The sequence below is a fragment of the Aotus nancymaae genome, unplaced genomic scaffold (genome assembly GCF_030222135.1).
Source record: "Aotus nancymaae isolate 86718 unplaced genomic scaffold, 86718_ANA_hifiasm-v0.15.2.pri h1tg000020l, whole genome shotgun sequence".
Taxonomy (NCBI): domain Eukaryota; kingdom Metazoa; phylum Chordata; class Mammalia; order Primates; family Aotidae; genus Aotus; species Aotus nancymaae.
Window position 1 is genome coordinate 52,546,547 of NW_026988432.1, and position 19,287 is coordinate 52,565,833.

At 39.7% G+C, this 19,287-nt stretch overlaps 1 protein-coding gene and 1 non-coding gene across 4 annotated transcripts in view; one reads left to right on the forward strand and one right to left on the reverse strand.

Moving 5' to 3' along the window:
• The window catches only part of OSBPL1A (oxysterol binding protein like 1A), a 242,792-nt gene that overhangs the window by 177,404 nt on the left and 46,101 nt on the right, over positions 1-19,287 (forward strand). For all 3 annotated transcript variants that reach the window (XM_012445007.3, XM_064379326.1, XM_021673898.2), the window contains one exon: positions 1,294-1,450. In XM_012445007.3, coding sequence (XP_012300430.3) covers positions 1,294-1,450 — 157 coding nt within the window. The remainder of the gene's footprint in view (positions 1-1,293; positions 1,451-19,287) is intronic.
• LOC135276120 (U6 spliceosomal RNA) lies at positions 9,141-9,243 on the reverse strand. The gene has a single exon (XR_010343687.1). It is a non-coding gene; the product is annotated as a U6 spliceosomal RNA (small nuclear RNA).

Consider the following 19,287-nt stretch of genomic DNA (forward strand, 5'->3'; position numbering starts at 1 on the left):
GCTGAGGATGAAGGAGTGGCTTGTCCTGTGCTCAAGATGGGAAGTTAGAGGTCATCTTGAATTTCCACTTTAATAAAAACTCATTTAAAGTGTGATGGAAATAGAGTGACTGCTGTTTGGAGCTGAAATACATAAAACATTAAACAAGGAATCAGAAAACCTGGATTCAAATTCTGTTTCGCCCACTTGCTGAACATTACCCATTTTATACTGTCACAAGCCATGAGAGACCATTAGTGCTTGTTAATAACCACATTGTCCTGCCTCACCTCTGTGAAAGCATCCTTGAAATGCTCAAAAGAGATGAAGAATGTGAAAGCGCCTGGAAATTCTACTGTCATCTACAAAAATGCATTGTCTTCTTCCCAAACTAGCAGATGGCACCATTCTGAATATATAGCCAATTGGAAATGTGACATTTCCATCCTAAGAATGCCTGCCTGACAATTACTGTGGGGATGCTTCAGGCTTTTGTCCTTGAAAATTTAAATAGTATCATCCTGGGAAAAGTATTTTATTTATTTTTGTATAGAGTCAGGGTGTCACTCTGCCCAGGCTGGAGTGCAGTGGTGTGATCATAGCTCACTGCAGTCTCAACTCCTGTCCTCAAGTGATCCTCCTGCCTCAGCCTCCCCAGTAGCTGGGACTACAGGTGCGCACCACCACACCTGGCTGTTATTTTTTTAAAAAACTTTTTGTAGAGATGAGGTCTTGCTATATTGCCCAGACTGGTCTTGAACTCCTATCCTCAATCAGTCCTCCCGCCCCAGCTTCCCATAGTGCTGGGATTATAAGTGTGAGCCAGACCCAACCTTTTTAAAGTATTTTTAAAATTACTTTGCTTTTATGTCTACAGTATTGGATGTAATTTAAACTTCTCATAAGGACAGCTAGCTACTACAGCTTTTTCATTATACATGAGTTTCAAAAATTAAATTTTTTTGGAAGTTATCCTTAAGATACTTTGTGAGGGAAGAAAGAGGTGGAAATTTTAGGGGCAACCACTGAATATGATTTCTTAACGAACTGGGTAACCTTTAGAGATGTCTTTTACTATGTCAGACCTGTTTACTTTTAAGCTTATATAAGTGTACATCTGTTTGATAAATCCACTTCAGCCTTATTGGGTGCAGGTTCTGTGAAATCCCTGAGGAGGTAGTTAACGGATGGATTGTTGAGGGACAAAGTAGGCTGCTTATGTTTCAAAGCCTGATGCATGAAGGGAGGGATCCATTGTTACCGAAGCCTCGCACCCAAGTTCAACTCATTAACCATGAACCTGCTCTGCCACAGATTCTGAGTCCGAACGGTCCCTGAGTAGATTGGAAGCAGTGACAGCACACTCCTTTGAAGAGGAAGGAGAGCATTTGGGCAGTAGAAAACACAGAATGTCCGAAGAAAAAGATTGTGGTGGCGGAGATGCTCTCTCCAACGGCATCAAGAAACACAGGTAGGATCGCCTCTGACGGTTGTCACTGCTGCCGTTTTTATGATAAAGTACATTTGGATTCATAAAGAAATGTATGCTTTGTCTTCATTTTTCCCTAGGTAGGGGATTTATATTGCTCTATCATCTCAAAGAAAGAATTTAACTTAAGTACCTTTTCCTCTGTCCATTTAAGAGAATCATCTATAATTGTAAGAACAGAGTACAAAACTTGGGTTTAGCAACCATGTTCTTAGAGGGGCGTGTAAATCCTTTAGTTGCTGATTTAGAAAGGTTATTCAGAACCACCTATTGAAACTGATCCTATGCGCCCTTTCTCATCATACATCTTTTATGACTCTGCCTTCCATTGCTATTTTAGTTTCTGGTCATTTGATCTTCTAGTTGGTTTTATTAAGAATGAATGGCAATATTTCCACCCTGTTGATGCAGTTTAGTTAAATTTGAACAAAGATGTTTATTAAGACCCAGAAGTTGTTGAACATACCCGTTTTATACTGTCTAATAACGTTAGGATGTTTTTATCCCCTTGATTGCTTAGTCCTAGAGATTGTCCCAAATTAATGAGACGTAATGGATACCCACAGTTCTCTGATTTCAACCCAAGTTTATAGAGACAGTGGCGTATATGCCTGCTAGTATTCATATAGTAAAATATTTTATAAAATGATCAGTGAAGGATATATCCTGTTGTCATTGTAAAACCTACTTTTTGGGTAGGGCGTTATTAATGGTAATTTCTGGAAGATAGTTTTTTGTTTAATATTTGTAGATTGTGTAACTCTAATTCCATTTCTGTACTATGATTCTGGCCACAACTGGTTTTGACTATTGTTCTAGAAAAAAATGTATGCGTCACTTCTCTGGCTTATGTGTATTTTCCGTTTGTTAACAAAAATGTCTCAATTTGTATTTATTTTTCAAAGATCAGTGAGTTTTAGGTGCCCAACTAGATAAAAACACAGTTTTCTTTTGTTGGGTTAGAGGTTATCCTCTAAATATGCTTAGAATGGCAAAGTATGTGTCCAGCAGTGAAGGTCTTTCCTAATTTCCTCTGTAGTTACTATCAGTTTCTTTGGAGTTCAGTACAAAATTCTGTATAGGACATGAAATACTTAACAGTGAACTTGGCAGACCTACCAGTCTCTAAAGAGAAGATAGTCTTTAACTATTTAACACATACACCATGCCAGTCTGGTGAGAACACAGGTGAAATCTTTGGAAAGTTCAAAGAAACATGCACATATTTAGTATTATTAATATCAGAAAAGGCATTGTGCTTAGATGCTGTCCTCTGCTGTAGCTACAGGGGATTTCTTCATTGCTTGTCAGGGCCTGGCAGTTCTTTTGTATGTGTGCCATAATCATGACAGTAGTTATTTTGCATTTGACAGAATTATACCATATTCATACATTCTGTGTTCTAAAGTCAAACCCAGAATGGTACAAATGTGAATGTTAAGATGAGATGAAACTTTCAAAAACAAATGCAGTCAGGACAGGTCACTAAGGAAGAATACAAAGAAACTAGGTGACCTAACCAGAAAAGTTGAACTGATAAATGAGATGCATCTTATTAAACCTATAAATGTAATATGATGTTCTTCAGTTATTCAGAGTGAAAGAGGAAAACTTAGGAAACTGTCAGCAACCTAATATGTGGGAAAACATAATTTCCTGTTTTTAAAAAGTAGCTTTCATAGGAGTTTTAAAAATCCTCTTTTCAAGCCGGGCGTGGTGGCTAACACCTGTAATCCCAGCACTTTGGGAGGTTGAGGTGGGCAAATCACTTGAGGTCAGGTGTTCGAGACCAGCCTGACCAATATGGTGAAACCCCGTCTTTTTTAAAAAAAAAAAAGATTAAAAAAAAAATCCTCTTTTCATAAAGTTCTTCTCTAATCAAATAAATAGAGCAGATGCCACACATAATTTAAAAGTTTAATTTTAGAATAGGAAAAAAGGGTATTCAGTGCTATCACATCCATCTTGCCAGCATTCTACATTGCATAATGAATAATCTGTGATTATAATAAAGTTTTTATATGGATAAGAATAATTTGTCTTCATAGTAGTGTGGGTTATGTTTTAGAAAAACAGGCATATGTTGCTACCTGACCTGGGAGATTGGCCTGAATTGACCAAGAAATTTATTTGACTCTTGTGTGTTTCTTTTTTTTTTTTTTTTTTTTAAGACGGAATCTAGCTCTGTTGCCCAGGCTGGAGTGCAGTGGCGCGATCTCGGCTCACTGCATCCCGGGTTCAAGCAATTCTCCTTCCTCAGCCTCCTGAGTAGCTGAGATTACAGGTGTGCACCACGACGCCCAGCTAATTTTTCTATTTTCAGTAGAGACGGGGTTTCACTGTCTTGACCAGGCTGGTCTCGAAATCCTGACCTTGTGATCTGCCTGCTTCAGCCTCCCAAAGTGCTGGGAATACAAGTGTGAGCCACTGCACCCGGCCTTGCGTTTTATCTTTAAAATACATGTGAAAATTATATTTGTCCTTGTCATAGATTTCTATTTTCTTTGATATTAAAAAATATATTTACTTACTATTTATTTAACTTTCCCATAGAAACCTTGCATTTCCTCCTCACCCCATGCCACGTAGTATGCCCTGGGAAATACATACATAAAATTAGGGAGACATGGGAAACATATATATTATAAAACAATTTTTTAAGAGAGAATGTATATTTTTTAATAGGGAAAAGAGAATATTACAAATTGTTCCCATAGAAAGTATTAAATCCCAGCTTAACTTTTTCTTGTAAAGTAGAACAAGCTTTTTCAACCATTATTTTCTTTTTTAGCCATGCAACAGAAGTTTAATATAGAAGCTGTTAAAATCTCACCACCTTCATTTCTGTGGTACTTTTTTCCCAGAAAATATCAAGTTGCTTTGTGGAAAATTAGCTGACACCGTCCTGTAGTCAGGTTTATATTTACAGAGCTTATTGCCATCTTGGCCACATTCCATAGGAGCAATTCTCTACGCTTGGACCTAATCTGTTATGTTTATTTTGAGCTCTAATCTTCTAACTTGTTAGCAGTTTTACCTAACTTGCTATATTTGGTAAAGATACTGATATTTACTTCAATGTCTCCAGATACAGTGTAAATGATACTAACAGAGAGCAAATTAGTCAGAATCTGAAAATGTTGGATTCATGTTATGATTCTGTAAACATTATTTACTATATTAACATGAATAGATTAAAGGAGTAAACCATATGGTCAACCTAATAGATTTTAAACATTTCAACAAAATTAAACAGTTATTCAGAATGATCAATAAATGCATTAGCAAATCACAAATGGAAGAAAACAATCTGGTTAAAACTTAAACTAATTGATAATAACACATTAAAACAGTTCTTATCAGGAATAAGGTGCCTGCTGTTATCTTTTTTATTCAGTATTATTTGGAGGCCACAGCCAGACACATATACATAAGACTTAGAAATACAAAATATGATGACAGGATCATCTCTGTAGAAAACCCGTAGACGTTATTAGAGTAAGAAAGTTTGACCAGGCTGCTGTATACAAAATCGGCCCATTACATTTCTATGTATCATCAACAGACAGAAACTGCAATTAAAACTGAGAGGGAAGATCTTTATAGCCACTTTTAAAATGTCACATACCTAGGAATAAGTCTTGGGAAAAAAAGAGTGTAATAATTAGACTTTCTGAAAGAGATAAAACTTACTGAAAAGGAAAATTTGTCGTCCTGGTATCTGTTAATAGAGCTAGCATAGCAGATCAGTGAGGGGAAGACTAGATGGTTTGGAAAATGGTGCTTGGATAGTCATTTAACATAGAAGGAAAAAAAAAAAGAAAATGGATCTGTATTTCATATATAAATTCTAGATGAATCTTACACTTAAATGTGGACGTTCATTTTCTTTGGAAGAAAATGCAAAATATCTTTACAATTTTGAGGTAGGGAAGGATTTTTTAGGGACTTTTTTCCATCTGATTCTAATTACTTGCACTTGATTTATTAACTTGAATAAAGAATTCTGTAGTAAATGTGGCTGAGAATCTCAGAGGTTTATTTTGCTGAAATAAAGGTTAGGAGTCCAGACATTTGCTTAGTTTGTTCACCCTTCTGACTGCTTTAGATTCTAGTTTTTAGGTAGCCACAGAAAGAGGAGTATAATATATCAGTTGTCACTGCACACAGAGTATTTACACAAGGAATGCACTGAATTCACCTGTTTGGGCTGAAAATGTAAGCTAAGAAAATACCTTCCTGGAAGTAAGATTACAATGAAAAAATGTTGTTAATGGTAAATAAAAATTATTTAACATGAATACATTTAATCACTAGAATAAAACCACCTTGGATTTAAAACCTCCCTCCCTAGACCAGGCACGGTGGCTCACGCCTGTAATCCCAGTACTTTGGGAGGCTGAGACAGGCAGATGACTTGAAGCCAGGAGTTTGAGACCAATCTGGCCAACATGACGAAACCCCTTCTCTACTAAAAATACACTACCAATGCCAGGTATGGTAGTGAGCACCTGTAGTCCCAGCTACACAGGAGGCTGAGGTTGCAGTGAGCTAAGATCATGTCATTGCACTTCAGCCTGGGTGACAAAGTAAGACTCTGTCTCAAAAAAACTAATAAAATAAAATCTCACTCCCTAAAGATATGGGATAGATGGTCTGGGCTTAGACTTCATTAGGTCAGGGAATAGAGTTAGCAACAAGTCACCCCACCCAGAGGCCTTCTGGTGCCATCAGTAGAAAAAAACCCATGGCTGGGTGCGGTGGCTCACTCCTGTAATCCCAGCACTTTGGGATGCTGAAGCGGGTGGGTCACCTGAGGTCAGGAGTTTGAGACCAGCCTGGTTAGCATGGTGAAACCCCGTTTCTACTAAAAGTACAAAAAACTTAGCCGAGCGTGGTGGCACACGCCTGTAATCCCAGCTACTCAGGAGGCTGAGGCAGGAGAATCACTTGAACCTGGGAGGCGGAGGTTGCAGTGAGCCGAGATCACGCTGTTACACTGCAGCTTGGGCAACAAAAGCGAAACTGCATCTCAAAAAGAAAAGAAAAGAAAAGAAAAAAACACCCTTGTCTATCAGGAAGTATTTGGGGTGACTCCTCATCACGTAGTGACCAGGAGCACAAGCTACACCTCTGATTTTCAGAGAACCCAGGAGCAGTAAGGGAAAGAGCAAGAGCCCTGCCCAGAATGAGCCAGATTTGTGGTGAGGGGTGGGGGCTGGAGGAGACGGTGGTTCCCAAGACAATGGGAGTCTGTGCTCTCCTTTTACCTCCCCACTCCCCTTCTAGAATACTTGTCCTGGAAAGCAGAGGGGTGCAATAAAAAGAATGAGTAGCATCACTAGAAGCACAAGCAGCTCTGCTGTAGAGCCCACCTCTTTCACAAGCTGGAAACAAGCCTATCTCAACTCTCCCCAGAGAGAAAGGGAACTAGGGACCAAGGAGCAGGCAAAGAGAAGCTTTCAGAGGAATCGTAAAGGAAGATGCTTGGTATCCTAAAAGGCGTGGAGGTCAGACGAGGGCACCACTGTGCTGTGGTGTAGGCCGACTGTTGGCAGTCCTACAGTGGCAGCTGTCTGTTATCAGAGGCCGGTGGAGATTGGACACCTGGAGCAGATTGGCAGGTTGAATGGCAGCAGCTGAAGCAGAGGACTAAAAACCAGCAGGCCACTCTCATTACATGTGACATCCATCTCTCCCACAAAAGTGCATTTGGAGATGTAACAAATGAGAGAGAGTGCCAGCTTGGCAGGAGACTAGACTGGTCATCCAGCGCATAGGGCTCCAATTTGAAAACCTCATCCAGGACTAGCAAGCTGCTAGGCCATGGAGTCACTTCGAGTGTGTTAGGAAGAAAAAAGGCACAATTGAGTCTAGATTCGTGAGAATTACGTTGACAAACCCCAGTTGAGTTGCCCAGCTTATTTCCAGGAATGTCTCTGGGAAAACTGAGACATCTCTCCTCAGAACATTGTCCTCGTCCTGCTCTAGTTTAAAGATCAGATAGAAGTTGCTCTTTTAGAAACAGGCTGAGACTCTTTAAAACACAGTTGGAAAACCCCAAACCCTAAAATTGCTTTCAGTTCTAGCATTCTCTAAGCAAATGATGGTGAGACACATTTTCACCTGACTCCAAGCGCTGCTTCTCATCTAGTCTAGATGAGTGATTATTGTGGGCAAATGAGAGCGGTTTCCTAGGGCAGCCATAATCTGTAAAGCTGTGCTTAAAGCAACCACATAGCAAAGAGCTGAGAAACTTACGTATGAAAAGAAATAAAAATATATATTTTCAGGTGGATAATCCCATTTCTAAAACTTTTTATTTACTCTGGAAATGTTCAAACATACCTGTAAGTAGAATAATATCATGAACCCTTTCCTCCCATAACTCAGCCCCAACTTTACCATGTGCCCAACTTTGTTTTATCTATAAACCACCTCATAAATGTTTCAATTTATTTTTATTTTTTGTGAGACAGAGTCTCACCCCATTGTCCAGGCTAGAGTACAGTGGTGTGATTATAGCTCACTGCAGTCTCAGCCTCCTTGGGCTCAGGTGATCCTCCCACCTCAGCCTCTCGAGCAGCTGCAGCTACAGGCATCACCACCATGCCTGGCTAATTAAAAAAAAATTTTTTTTTTTAGAGATGGGGTCTTGCTGTGTTACCCAGGCTGTTCTTGAACGCCTAGCCTCAAGAGATCCTCCCACCTTGACCTCCCAGAGTGCTGGGATTACAGGCATGAGCCACTGCACTTGGCCTTTTATAATTTTAAAGCAAATTCAGACCAGGCATGGTGGTTCACATCTGTAATCCCTGCATTTTGGGAGACTGAGGCGAGTGGATCACCTGAGGTCAGGAGTTCAAGACCAGCCTGGCCAATATGGTAAAACCCCGTCTTTACTAAAAATACCAAAAATTAGCCGGACGTGGTGGTGAGTGCCTGTAATCCCAGCTACTCAGGAAGCTGAGGCAGGAGAATTGATCGAATCCAGGAGGCAGAGGTTGCAGTGAGCCGAGATAGTGCCACTGCACTCCAGCCTGGCCGACAAGAGTGAAACTCCATCTGAAAAAAAAACAAGAAGCAAATTCAAGCTATACCATTTTATCTTTATTTTTTTTAAGGACATAGCTTTTTTATTAATGAAAATTGTGTATTTGTGGTGTACAACATGGTGTTTTGAAATATGTATACTGCACATTGTGTAATGGCTGAATCGAGCTAATATATGCATTACCACATGCTTATTTTTTATGGTGAGAACACTTTAAAGTCTATTTTCTTTAGTGATTTTCAACTATATAACACATTGTTATTAACTATAGTCACCATGTTGGGCTGGATGTGGTGGCTCACTCCTATAATCCCAGCACTTTGGGAGATCGAGGTGGGTAGATCACCTGCGGTCAGGAGTTTGAGACCAGCCTGGCCAACATGGGGAAACCCCATCTCTACCAAAAAATACAAAAATTACCCTGGCATGGTGGCTTGCGCTGGTAATCCCAGCTACTCAGGAGGCTGAGGCAGGAGAATTGCTTGAACCTGGGAGGCAGAGGTTGCAGTGAGTCAAGATCGCCCCTCTGCACTCCGGCCTGAGTGACAGAGCAAGACTCTATCTCAAAACAAAATGAAAACCATGTTGTACAGTAGATTTCTTCAACTTATTTCTACAAAAAATAGGGGACACTTCATGAATTTGCGTGTCATCCTTGTTCAGGGACCATGCTCATCTTTGTATCATTCCAGCGTGTAGTATATGCGCTGCCAAAACAAGCATTCATCTCATCTTTTAAATAACTCGGTATGTATCTCTATAACGGTGGGAGTCTTCCTTGCCTCTAAACCACAGTACTATTATCATGCATAAATAAAAATTTCTTAATTATCATCAAGTATTTAGTTGGTATTCACATCTCCTTGATTGTCTCATAAATGTCATTTAGTAATTGGATCCCAAAGTTCTACGTGCTGCCTTTCATTTATGTCTCTTAAGTCTTTTTACTCTGGGTTTCCTCTTCCCTCCCCCATTTTTTCTTTCCATTTATTTTTCAAGAAACCTGGTCATTTGTTGTGTAGAGTATTCTACCATCTGGATACTGCTGGTTGTATTCCTGGGATATCATTCAATGTGTTCTTACTCCTGAATTTCCTGTGGACTGATGGTTATTTACAGAGGCATGGCCAGATTTATGTTTCAGTTGTTTAGCACAAAATTCATAGGTACTCATACCATAAGTACTTCCCATGACATCAATCAGAGAGCATCTGCTCTCTGATTCTCTTCTTTCTGTAATGTTGAGATTGGTTATTGGGTTTAGTCATTGGCAGTCTGACACATCCAAGATAAAGTTGCCTGACAAGCTTTCGCCTAATGATTTTGCAGCTGTTGTTGATCATTGTCTTCATCCTTATTTCTTAGGTGCTACAAAACAGTGATCTTTCAATTCTGTCATTCTTTCTATATTTATTAGCTGGAAATCTTCTATAAAGAAGAGCTTCCTTCCAGATATAGTGGCTCACACCTGTAATCCCAGCACTTTGGGAGGCAGAGGCAGGTGGATCACTTGAGGTCAGGAGTTCGAGACCAGCCTGGCCAACATGGTGAAACCTCGTCTCCACTAAAAATGCAAAAATTAGCTGGGCGTGGTGGTGGGTGCCTGTAATCCCAACTACTCGGGAGGCTGAGGCAGGAGAAACACTTGAACCCAGAAGGCGGAGGTTGCTGTGAGCTGAGATCACGCCACTGTACTCTGTCCTGGGTGACAAGAGTGAAACTTCATCTCAAAAAATAAAAATATAGGCCGGGCGTCGTGGCTCACGCCTGTAATCCCAGCACTTTGGGAGGCCGAGGTGGGCGGATCACGAGGTCAAGAGATCGAAACCATCCTGGCCGACATGGTGAAACCCTGTCTCTACTAAAAATACAAAAATTAGCTGGGCATGGTGGTGTGCGCCTGTAGTCCAAGCTACTTTGGAGGCTGAGGCAGGAGAATTGCTTGAACCCAGGAGGCGGAGGTTGCAGTAAGCCAAGATCGCGCCACTGCACTCCAGCCTGGCTCCTGGTGACAGAGTGAGACTCTGTCTCAAAAAAAAAAAAAAAAAAACCGAAAACAAAAAATAAAAAAATAAAGAAGAGCTTCCTACTACCTCCTTACAAAGTGATCTATATATTGATTTCCTAGCATCCTCCAAAGGTGATATATGAGCCCATGGATTGGATTTGTTTAAATCTATTACAGTATCTTTCCCCATCTTTGGTCAGAGGAAGCCCCTCTGGGTTTTCTTCTGTGTCCATCTGATAGGATCCTAGTTGGTTTCATTGGTAATTTTTTTTCGTTATAATTTGTAGGCAGTAACTCCATTGTCTTTGATAGCTGCCTTGCTTTCTGATAAGAAAAAAATGTTTCAGGCTTACATTGTTTGTTTCCTGCCCCAGACAGAGTCAGCTATTTCTCTAAGGAGCCGTATTTCATTGTAGTGGGAAATAATATTTAGAAACAACAATCTGAGCGGTAAGGATTTCATTGCTGCTGCAGTGACTGTTGTTTTCAGTCTTACTCCTCAGAGACAGGTTTGTTGTGTGTCTTCCTTGTTCTTTTTAAAGAAAAAATAAGTGATGAACCCTAAGCAAAAATGGACAAATAAAATTATTCTTGTCCTTTCTTTTAATTTATATGAAAATATCTTTGAATTCTGGATGTTTATATTGTCCTTTGAAACTGGAGTTTAAGAAAGAGGTAGCTGGAATGGAAGTACTGATCTTAGAATAACATTGTTTTCTTTTGGTAAATGTGAAATAAGAAAAATTGCCCGTATATTTAAAACTCTCCTTGATTTCCATTATATTTTATAAGGTTATTTCACGGTATGGTTAAATTGAAACATGGAACAAAGTTTTTCCTTTTTTTTCTTTTTCTTTTTTTTTTGGAGGTGGAGTCTCGCTCTGCGCCAGGCTGAAGTGTAGTGGCGCAATCTCGGCTCCCTGCAACCTCTGCCTCCCAGGTTCAAGCAATTCTCCTGCCTCAGTCTCCCAAGTAGCTGGGACTACATGCACACCCTGCCACGCCCGGCTAATTTCTTGTATTTTAGTAGAGACGGGGTTTCACCATGTTACCCAGATTGGTCTCGAACTCCAGAGCTCAGGCAATCTGCCCACCTTGGCCTCCCAAAGTGCTAGAATTATAGGTGCGAGCCACCGTGCCATGCCGAGTTTTAATTTTATTGAGAATACAAAGGTGTGGCTCGTCTCCACACAACTGGTCATAAAGTTACATTGTAAAATGTAAAGAGGTGAGGAGAGGCTGTAAACTCTGTTATTTATTCCTGGGTCCTTTGATACTACTTTCCCCATTCAGAGGTCTCATTATTTTCTCCTTTTGATCCTTAGACTTTTTCAATATCTTAGGTAAATACCCGATTTCTATTTCAAGTTTACTTTATAAACACTTATAATCCTCAGAATGTCAACAGAAAGAAGCAGTTAAATCGTTATTGAAATGTATATTCTTGCTTGGCATCTTGCTCTGTTTATCCGAAGATGTACCCTCTTCCCCCAACCCTCCCACTCCCAACACACGTGAACATAAGATTTTGAGTGCTGGCCAGGTGCGGTGGCTCACGCCTGTAGTCCAAGCACTTTGGAAGGCCGAGGTGGGCAGGTCTCGAGGTCAGGAGATCGAGACCTTCCTGGCTAACACAGTGAAACCCTGTCTCAACTAAAAATAAAAAAGATTAGCCAGGCATGGTGGCACGCACCTGTAATCCCAGCTACTAGGGAGACTGAGGCAGGAGAATCTCTTGAACCTGGGAGGCAGAGGTTGTAGTGAGCCGAGATTGCGCCACTGCACTCCAGCCTAGGCGACAGAGTGAGACTCTGTCTCAAAAAAAAAAAAAAAAAAAAAAATTTGAGTGCCTAGGCAATATCTTTCAGAGTAACATAGTCTTTTAAAGATCTGCCTTAACCTGTTTATTCTGCCCACATCTTCTAATAAATCATAGATTAGGTGTCTTGACTTCTGATGACTCAAGGGATTTGGTCTCTACAAATACATCGAAGTATCTGTTTTTCTTTGGAGCTATGCCAATCTAAATTTTGCCTAAAGGAGAAAATTGCCTCAGGGGACGCAGAGTTCTTTGGTATTATTTGCTTTTCTTGGTAGCTCGGGAGGCATTTTCCTCTTTCAGAAAACACCATATATAATAATAATAATTTGCAAAATAAATAAATTAAGGAAGTGATTGTTTTAAAAATCACATAGGTCCTTTAAAGCTTGGTCAGTTGGTTTACCTTTAGAATCTTCAGAAAAATTTAGTTTATACACAAATTCTTTGTCTTTTTTTGACAAAGAATTGATTCTTTTGAAAAGAATCAATGTCTTTTCAAAACACATTGATTGTATAAAATGTGACCTCTTCTCACTGTCTGGGCTATTACCTGCTGTTGTATCATGTTGATATAGTACAGTGTTCAGCCAGGATTTGAAATTTAGGTTGAACTTTCCATTTTACCGTAGTAAATTTCAAATCTGATTGTATGTTTTAGGACATTGCATGATCTTTCTCAGCAGAAAAAAACCTGCTTTAGGAAAGGGGAAGAATGCAGTACAGGTATTTTACTATGCTCAGAGCAATCCAAAAGGAAACACAAGGGAAAATAACATACATGTCAGAGAACCCTGGAGATATTATGTGTTATGTATCACAGAGCAGGAAGGAACCAGAAACTCAACTCCCTTCCTAGAAATTCTATCCCTCTGATGGTAAGCAATCCAAAAGCATCTCAGATCATTTATAAATGAAGTTAAATCAGGCTGTGGAAGTAACTAAAGCAAAGCACAAACAAATTGTTATATTTATTCTGAAAAAGTAGGTATGGTTTAAAGGGAAGTTAGTCTGGAAAGTTCAGAGCCATGAAAAGCGACACAGTCATATTGGCAGACGGGCACTTCTGTTATTCAGTCCATCTCTGCTTCCTTTTTTGTCTTCTCTTGTTGTGAAGTATTTTTTGCACAGTTTTCCCCAAACCCTTGTTTTGGTGATCAGAAATCCTCGCCTTCAGTGTTCCAGATAACATACAGCCTATTAAAAACAGCCTTGCTTCAGAGTTGCATTCAAAGATGAATTTTCATCGTGAATTCAAACCTACATTGTAGTAGAGAACTCTAGGTCTCACCAAACTGCCTGCTGCTGCCACCAGCCTCCTAATCCAGCTGGAGCGTGTTCAAGTTCTGAAACAGGACATTTCTCAATAGAGAGCCCAAGAGATTTCTGTTATAATCAGGAAGAGCTTCTGTTTTTTTTGTTTGTTTGTTTGTTTTTTGTTTTTTGTTTTTTAAGTAGAGACAGGGTTTCATCATGTTGGCCAGGATTGGTCTCAATCTCCTGACCTCATGATCTGCCCGCCTTGGCCTCCCAAAGTGCTGGGATTACAGGTGTGACCCATCATGCCTGGCCAAGAAGAGCTTCTTTCCCCTCCCCAACCAACAAAATGACCAGTAATAAGATAGCTTTGGATCCTTTTTGGAACGTGGAGAGGTGTTAGTAGAAGATTTGTGCACACCACCTTGAAGCCTCTCTGCTTCTTAGAGAGCTCCACCCTGCGGGAGACCTAGTTAATCCTGTAGGAATGACAGTAGTTAGCTCTGATCTGGGCAGCATTCATCATGCGTTTCATTAATCTCTCTGTTGTTCAGACCATTTCCTTTAGGTCCAAACGACCGTGATCTACTGTGCCTTTTCACTTAATTTCATTGACTTTGCACCTGTCTGTTACGGCACCCATTGCATGAAATGTAAGTTATTCTTAGAGATAAAGGTGAGCAAAGAATAGTGACCTTGTCCCTAGGTTAAGGTCTGCCTTTCTGTTTCATCTTTCCTTCCTCGGAACTGAGCTGAACATGGTTAAACAGGCTTGCAGTAAGGGAAGCCAGCTGTCTGACATGATATCTTCTTAGTAAACTAACAGACTGATGCAGAAATATTTTTCCATCAGTTCCTTTTTGCCTTCAGATGTGAAGATTCCGTAATCCAGTTATGGTGATAAACTAGCAGAAGTAGAAAGGAAATATAATGTGTTCTTGCAGCTTGACAACGAATTCTAAATTTTAGAAATTCATTGTGAAAATCAGTTTAAAATTGTGTACATACAATTTTAACTTATTAAAGTCAAAACAAGAAAAACCTCTTATAAAACAAGACCACCCTCATCTTTTTACTGTGTAGAGCCAGATTTGCTAAGTGGTAATCATAGACTATATATAAGTAATTTAAAAGATCAAAAATGAAAAATAATCTTAAGTTTTAGAAATATTAGCAAAATTAAATGGTAATATCAGGTAATTACATCAATTTTTATTATTATTATAATCTTGAGACAGTCTCACTCTGTCACCCAGCCTGGAGTGCAGTGGTGCAATCTTGGCTCATTGCAACCTTCGCCTCCTGGTTTCAAGCAATTGAATTTTGAGTAGCTGGGATTCTTGGGATCATAGTTGACTGCCATCACACCCGGCTAATTAGTAGGGCCACCACGTCCTACTAATTTTTAGTAGAGATAAGATTTCATCATGTTGCCCAGGCTGGCCTGGAACTCCTGAGCTCAGGTGATCCACCCGCCTCAGCCTCCCAAAGTGCTAGGGATTACAGGCGTGAGCCACTGCACCTGGCCACATCAAATTATTAAACTTAAAATAGGAAACCAAGTGATTGGATTTTTTTCAAGATTCGTAACTAAAAAAGGTATATGACTAGTCTTAGAGCACTTGTCTTAGACTTGTCCTGACCTGCTTCTAAGATATTAGGCTAATTTTAGTTAGAGAGGTCTGACAGCGGGTTAAATACCCAGCTGTTGAGTCACCTTCATCTCTGACTAAGCTGTAAGATATGGTGTTCATTTATACTGGGCTTCAGAATGGCATTCTAGATATGCAGAGAACACTTTCTGATGACTGTGTTTGTCTGAGTTCAACCCTGAAACTAGGTACAGGGTGCATTACCGTAACAGTCATGCAAGAAGAGTTTTAAGTGATTGGCCTCTTTAAAACCAGCCTAAATTCTGCTTCTGTTGAAATGGGGATAGGCAAGTTTCAGAAATTTAATTGTATAAGTAAATTTTAGACACTTGGTGTTGACTTCTGTATATTAAATTTATCAAGTATTTCGTATATAAGATAACTTTGAAGATCTTGAATCTTCACATATCTTACAACTAAAGTTTTAATTAATAGTACACAACTGAGGAATAATAGGTTCTTTTTTTTTTGGTGGGGGGAGACGAGTCTCACTCTGTCACCCAGGCTGGAGTGCAATGGTGTGATCTTGGCTCACTGCGACCTCCACCTTCCGGATTCAAGGGATTATCCTGTCTTGGCCTCCTGAGTAGCTGGGATTACAGGGGCCTGCCACCATGCCCAGCTAATTTTTGTATTTTTAGTAGAGACAGGGTTTCACCACGTTGGCCAGGTTGGTCTCGAACTCCTGACCTCATGATCTGCCCTCCTCAGCCTCCCTAAGTACTGGGATTACAGGCATGAGTCACTGCGCCTGGATGGAATAATAGTATTTTTAAGACTGTGAAATAAATCTCATCACCTTTGCAGGACAAACGTTTACCCTTGTGTGAGGGCATCATTTTCATTGTGATAAAATCAAATTGCAGCAGCTTAAGGTGAGATTCTGTGAGTTGTGTGACTAAAAACCGGTATTTACTCTCAGATTTAAACGTTAAGGTAATATGAAAAATCACATTGAACTTTTAGACAGGTGAACAATGAAAGATGAGTGTTGCTTGAAATTTTTGAATTCTCTTATTAAAATAAGATGATATTGGTTTCAAACTATCTTAGTGATTTCAAATATTTTTAAGCCCACTTAGTAAAAGTGCCAGACTTTTAAGGTTTTTGAAGCAGATTCCAGAAATGAAATAATGTTTTGAAACAGAAGTATCTCAGCTGTAAACATTCCTGTATATTTTACTTATCCAGCTTCCTAATATCCTTAAAACCTCATAGTAGTTGAAATGCAGTCAATATTTATTGAATGAATTGATTTTTTTTTTTTCTTTTGAGATGGAGTTTCACTCTCGCCCAGGCTGGAGTGCAGTGGCACAATCTCGGTTCACTACAACCTCTGCCTCCCTAGTTCAGGCAATTCTTGTGCCTCAGACTTCCAAGTAACTGGAATTGCAGGCATACACTACCACACCTGGCTAAGTTTTGTATTTTAGTAGAGACAAGTTTTCACCATGTTGGCCAGGCTAGTCTCGAACTCCTGACCTCAAGTGATCTACCCACCTCAGCCTCCCAAAGTGCTAGGATTACAGGCATGAGGCTCTGTATCTGGCCAGAATTTTTTTTTTAACCGCCTTGTTCCAAAGTTTCTTAAATCCATATTGGGAAAAGGGAAAGCCCTTCTGCTGACTGTCTATGCCAGTGGTTCTAGAAAGTGGAGATTTTGGTCCTTTGTGGTGGGGAGTGGGGCTCCCCAAGGCTCTTTTAGTGGACCACAAAGTTACAACAGTTTTCATTATATTACTAAAAAGTGTGCCTTTTTCTTGTCATTCACTTAAGTGTATATAATGAAGTTTCTGGACTACTTGATTTATGAAATCACAGGTTGAATGCAGAAACAGTTATAAGAATCCAGTTATCCTTTGTTAATCCAGACATTTAAAAGATTGCAATAATGTAAAACAATGTTACTCTTCTAAGTTACTTTTGTTTTGGAAAATGTAGGGTTTTTTTTCCTATAAAAATGTTATTTAGGTTAACATTATTACTTTTACCAAATAATAAGTCAAGAAATTATTTTCAGCTTTTTAAACATTTGGTAAATAGCAATAGATAAAATCCACATTAAAAGAAAACTACGCCAGGTATGGTGACTCATGCCTGTAATCCCAGCACTTCAGGAGGCCAAGGTAGGAGGATCACTTGAGTCCAGTAGTTTGAGACCAGCCTGGGCAACATAGGGAGACCCCATTGCTAACAAAAAAGAAAAAAATTAGCTGAGTATGGTGGCACTTGCCTGTGGTCCCAGCTACTTGAGAGGCTGAAGCAGGAGGCTCACTTGAGCCTGGGAGGTCAAGACTGCAAGTGAGTCTTGATTGTGCTACTCTATACTCCAGCCTGGGTGAGAGTAAGACCCTATCTCAAAAAAAAAAAAAAAAAAAAAAAGAAAAAGGAAAGGGAAAGAAAACAAACTAACTCTTTGGGGTCTTAAGTGAGGTTTTTTGGGGGGTCTTCAGTAAAGTTTGGTTTGGTTTGGTTTGAGACGGAGTCTCCGTAATCCAGGCTGGAGTGCAGTGGCACGATCTTGGCACACTACAACCTCTGCCTCCCAGGTTTAGGCAATTCTCCTGCCTCAGCCTCTTGGGTATCTGGGATTACAGGTGCGTGCCACCACACCTGGATAATTTTTGTACTTTTAGTAGAGATGGGGTTTCACCATGTTGGCCAGGCTGGTCTCGAACTCCTGACCTTGGGTGATCCACCTGCTTTGGCTTCCCAAAGTCCTGGGATTACAGGTGTGAGCCACTGCGCCTGGCCCCAGGGTCTTCAATAATTTTTAAGAGTTTAATTGATCTTAAGACCAAAAGTTTGAGAAGTGCTAATCTATACCAACAAGTTACATTACATTATAGTTTCTTTTTGTTTCATTGTTGCAGTATAATTTTTATATAGTGAAAGTAGCAGATCTTACACATAAATTTGGTGAGTTTTGTCTGGTGCACAGACCCATGTAACTAACATCCCAGTCAAGATGTGGAATGTTCCATCACTCCAGAAGGTTCCCTCTGACTGTCTTTCAGTCGATCTCCCACTCTCCCTCCGTATATAGCCACTGCTCTAATTTCTGTCACTATGGATTAATCTTATCTTGAATAGCATTATAAATGAATCATAGAGCATGTACTCCTTGAGTATGGCTTTAGTCACTCAACACCCTGTCTTGACTTTCATTCCTATTGTATAAATCATTGCTTGTTCCTGTTTATTGGTGAGCGCTGTGCTAGTTTGAATATTCCACAATTTGGCTTATCTATACTCCTGTTGATGGAATTTGAGTTTTTTCCAGTTTAGAGTTATGAACAAAAAAAGCTTTTATAAATGTTCATCTAGATACCTTTCTGCAGAAAGTTTTCATTCTCTTCACTATGTAGGAGTAGAATTGTTGAGTCATAGGGGAGATGTGTGTTTACCTTTGTAAGATGTTACTGTACTGTTTCCTGAATGTGAACTATTTTGCACTGCAGTCAGCAATACGTGAGAATTTCAGTTGCTCCATATCGTCACCAACATTTGATGTTTTGTAGGTATGACGTGGTATCTCATTGTGTGGTTTTAATTTATATTTTCTTATTGATTTTGAATGCTTGTCCATGTTTTTCTTAGCCATCGTTTTTGTGAAGTGTCTGGGAGTTTTGTCCATTTTAAATTTGTGTGTATGTCTTTGTATCATTGATTCATAGGAATTCTTTATATATTCTGGATGCTAATTCTCTGTCAAATACACATATCATGAGTATTTTTTCTAGTTCGTAGCTTGCCTTTTATTTCCTTAATTATGAATGGAAGTCTTTAATTTCTGCTTCGTTTGAGCAGAGTCTTTAGTTTTAATGAAGTTCACCTTGTAATTTTTCTGTTATGTTAGTGCTCTCTTGGGGGTTCTTGCTACCCTGAACTTTCAGCCACTGCGCCAGTGGCTCTTTGGTATCACCAATGGTCTGTTCTTGAAGTTAACTTCGTCAGTGTCTTTTGAAGAGAATGACAGAAGAATGAAAGGTATTTAGAGCACATCAGAAATTCTGTAACGCAACATTT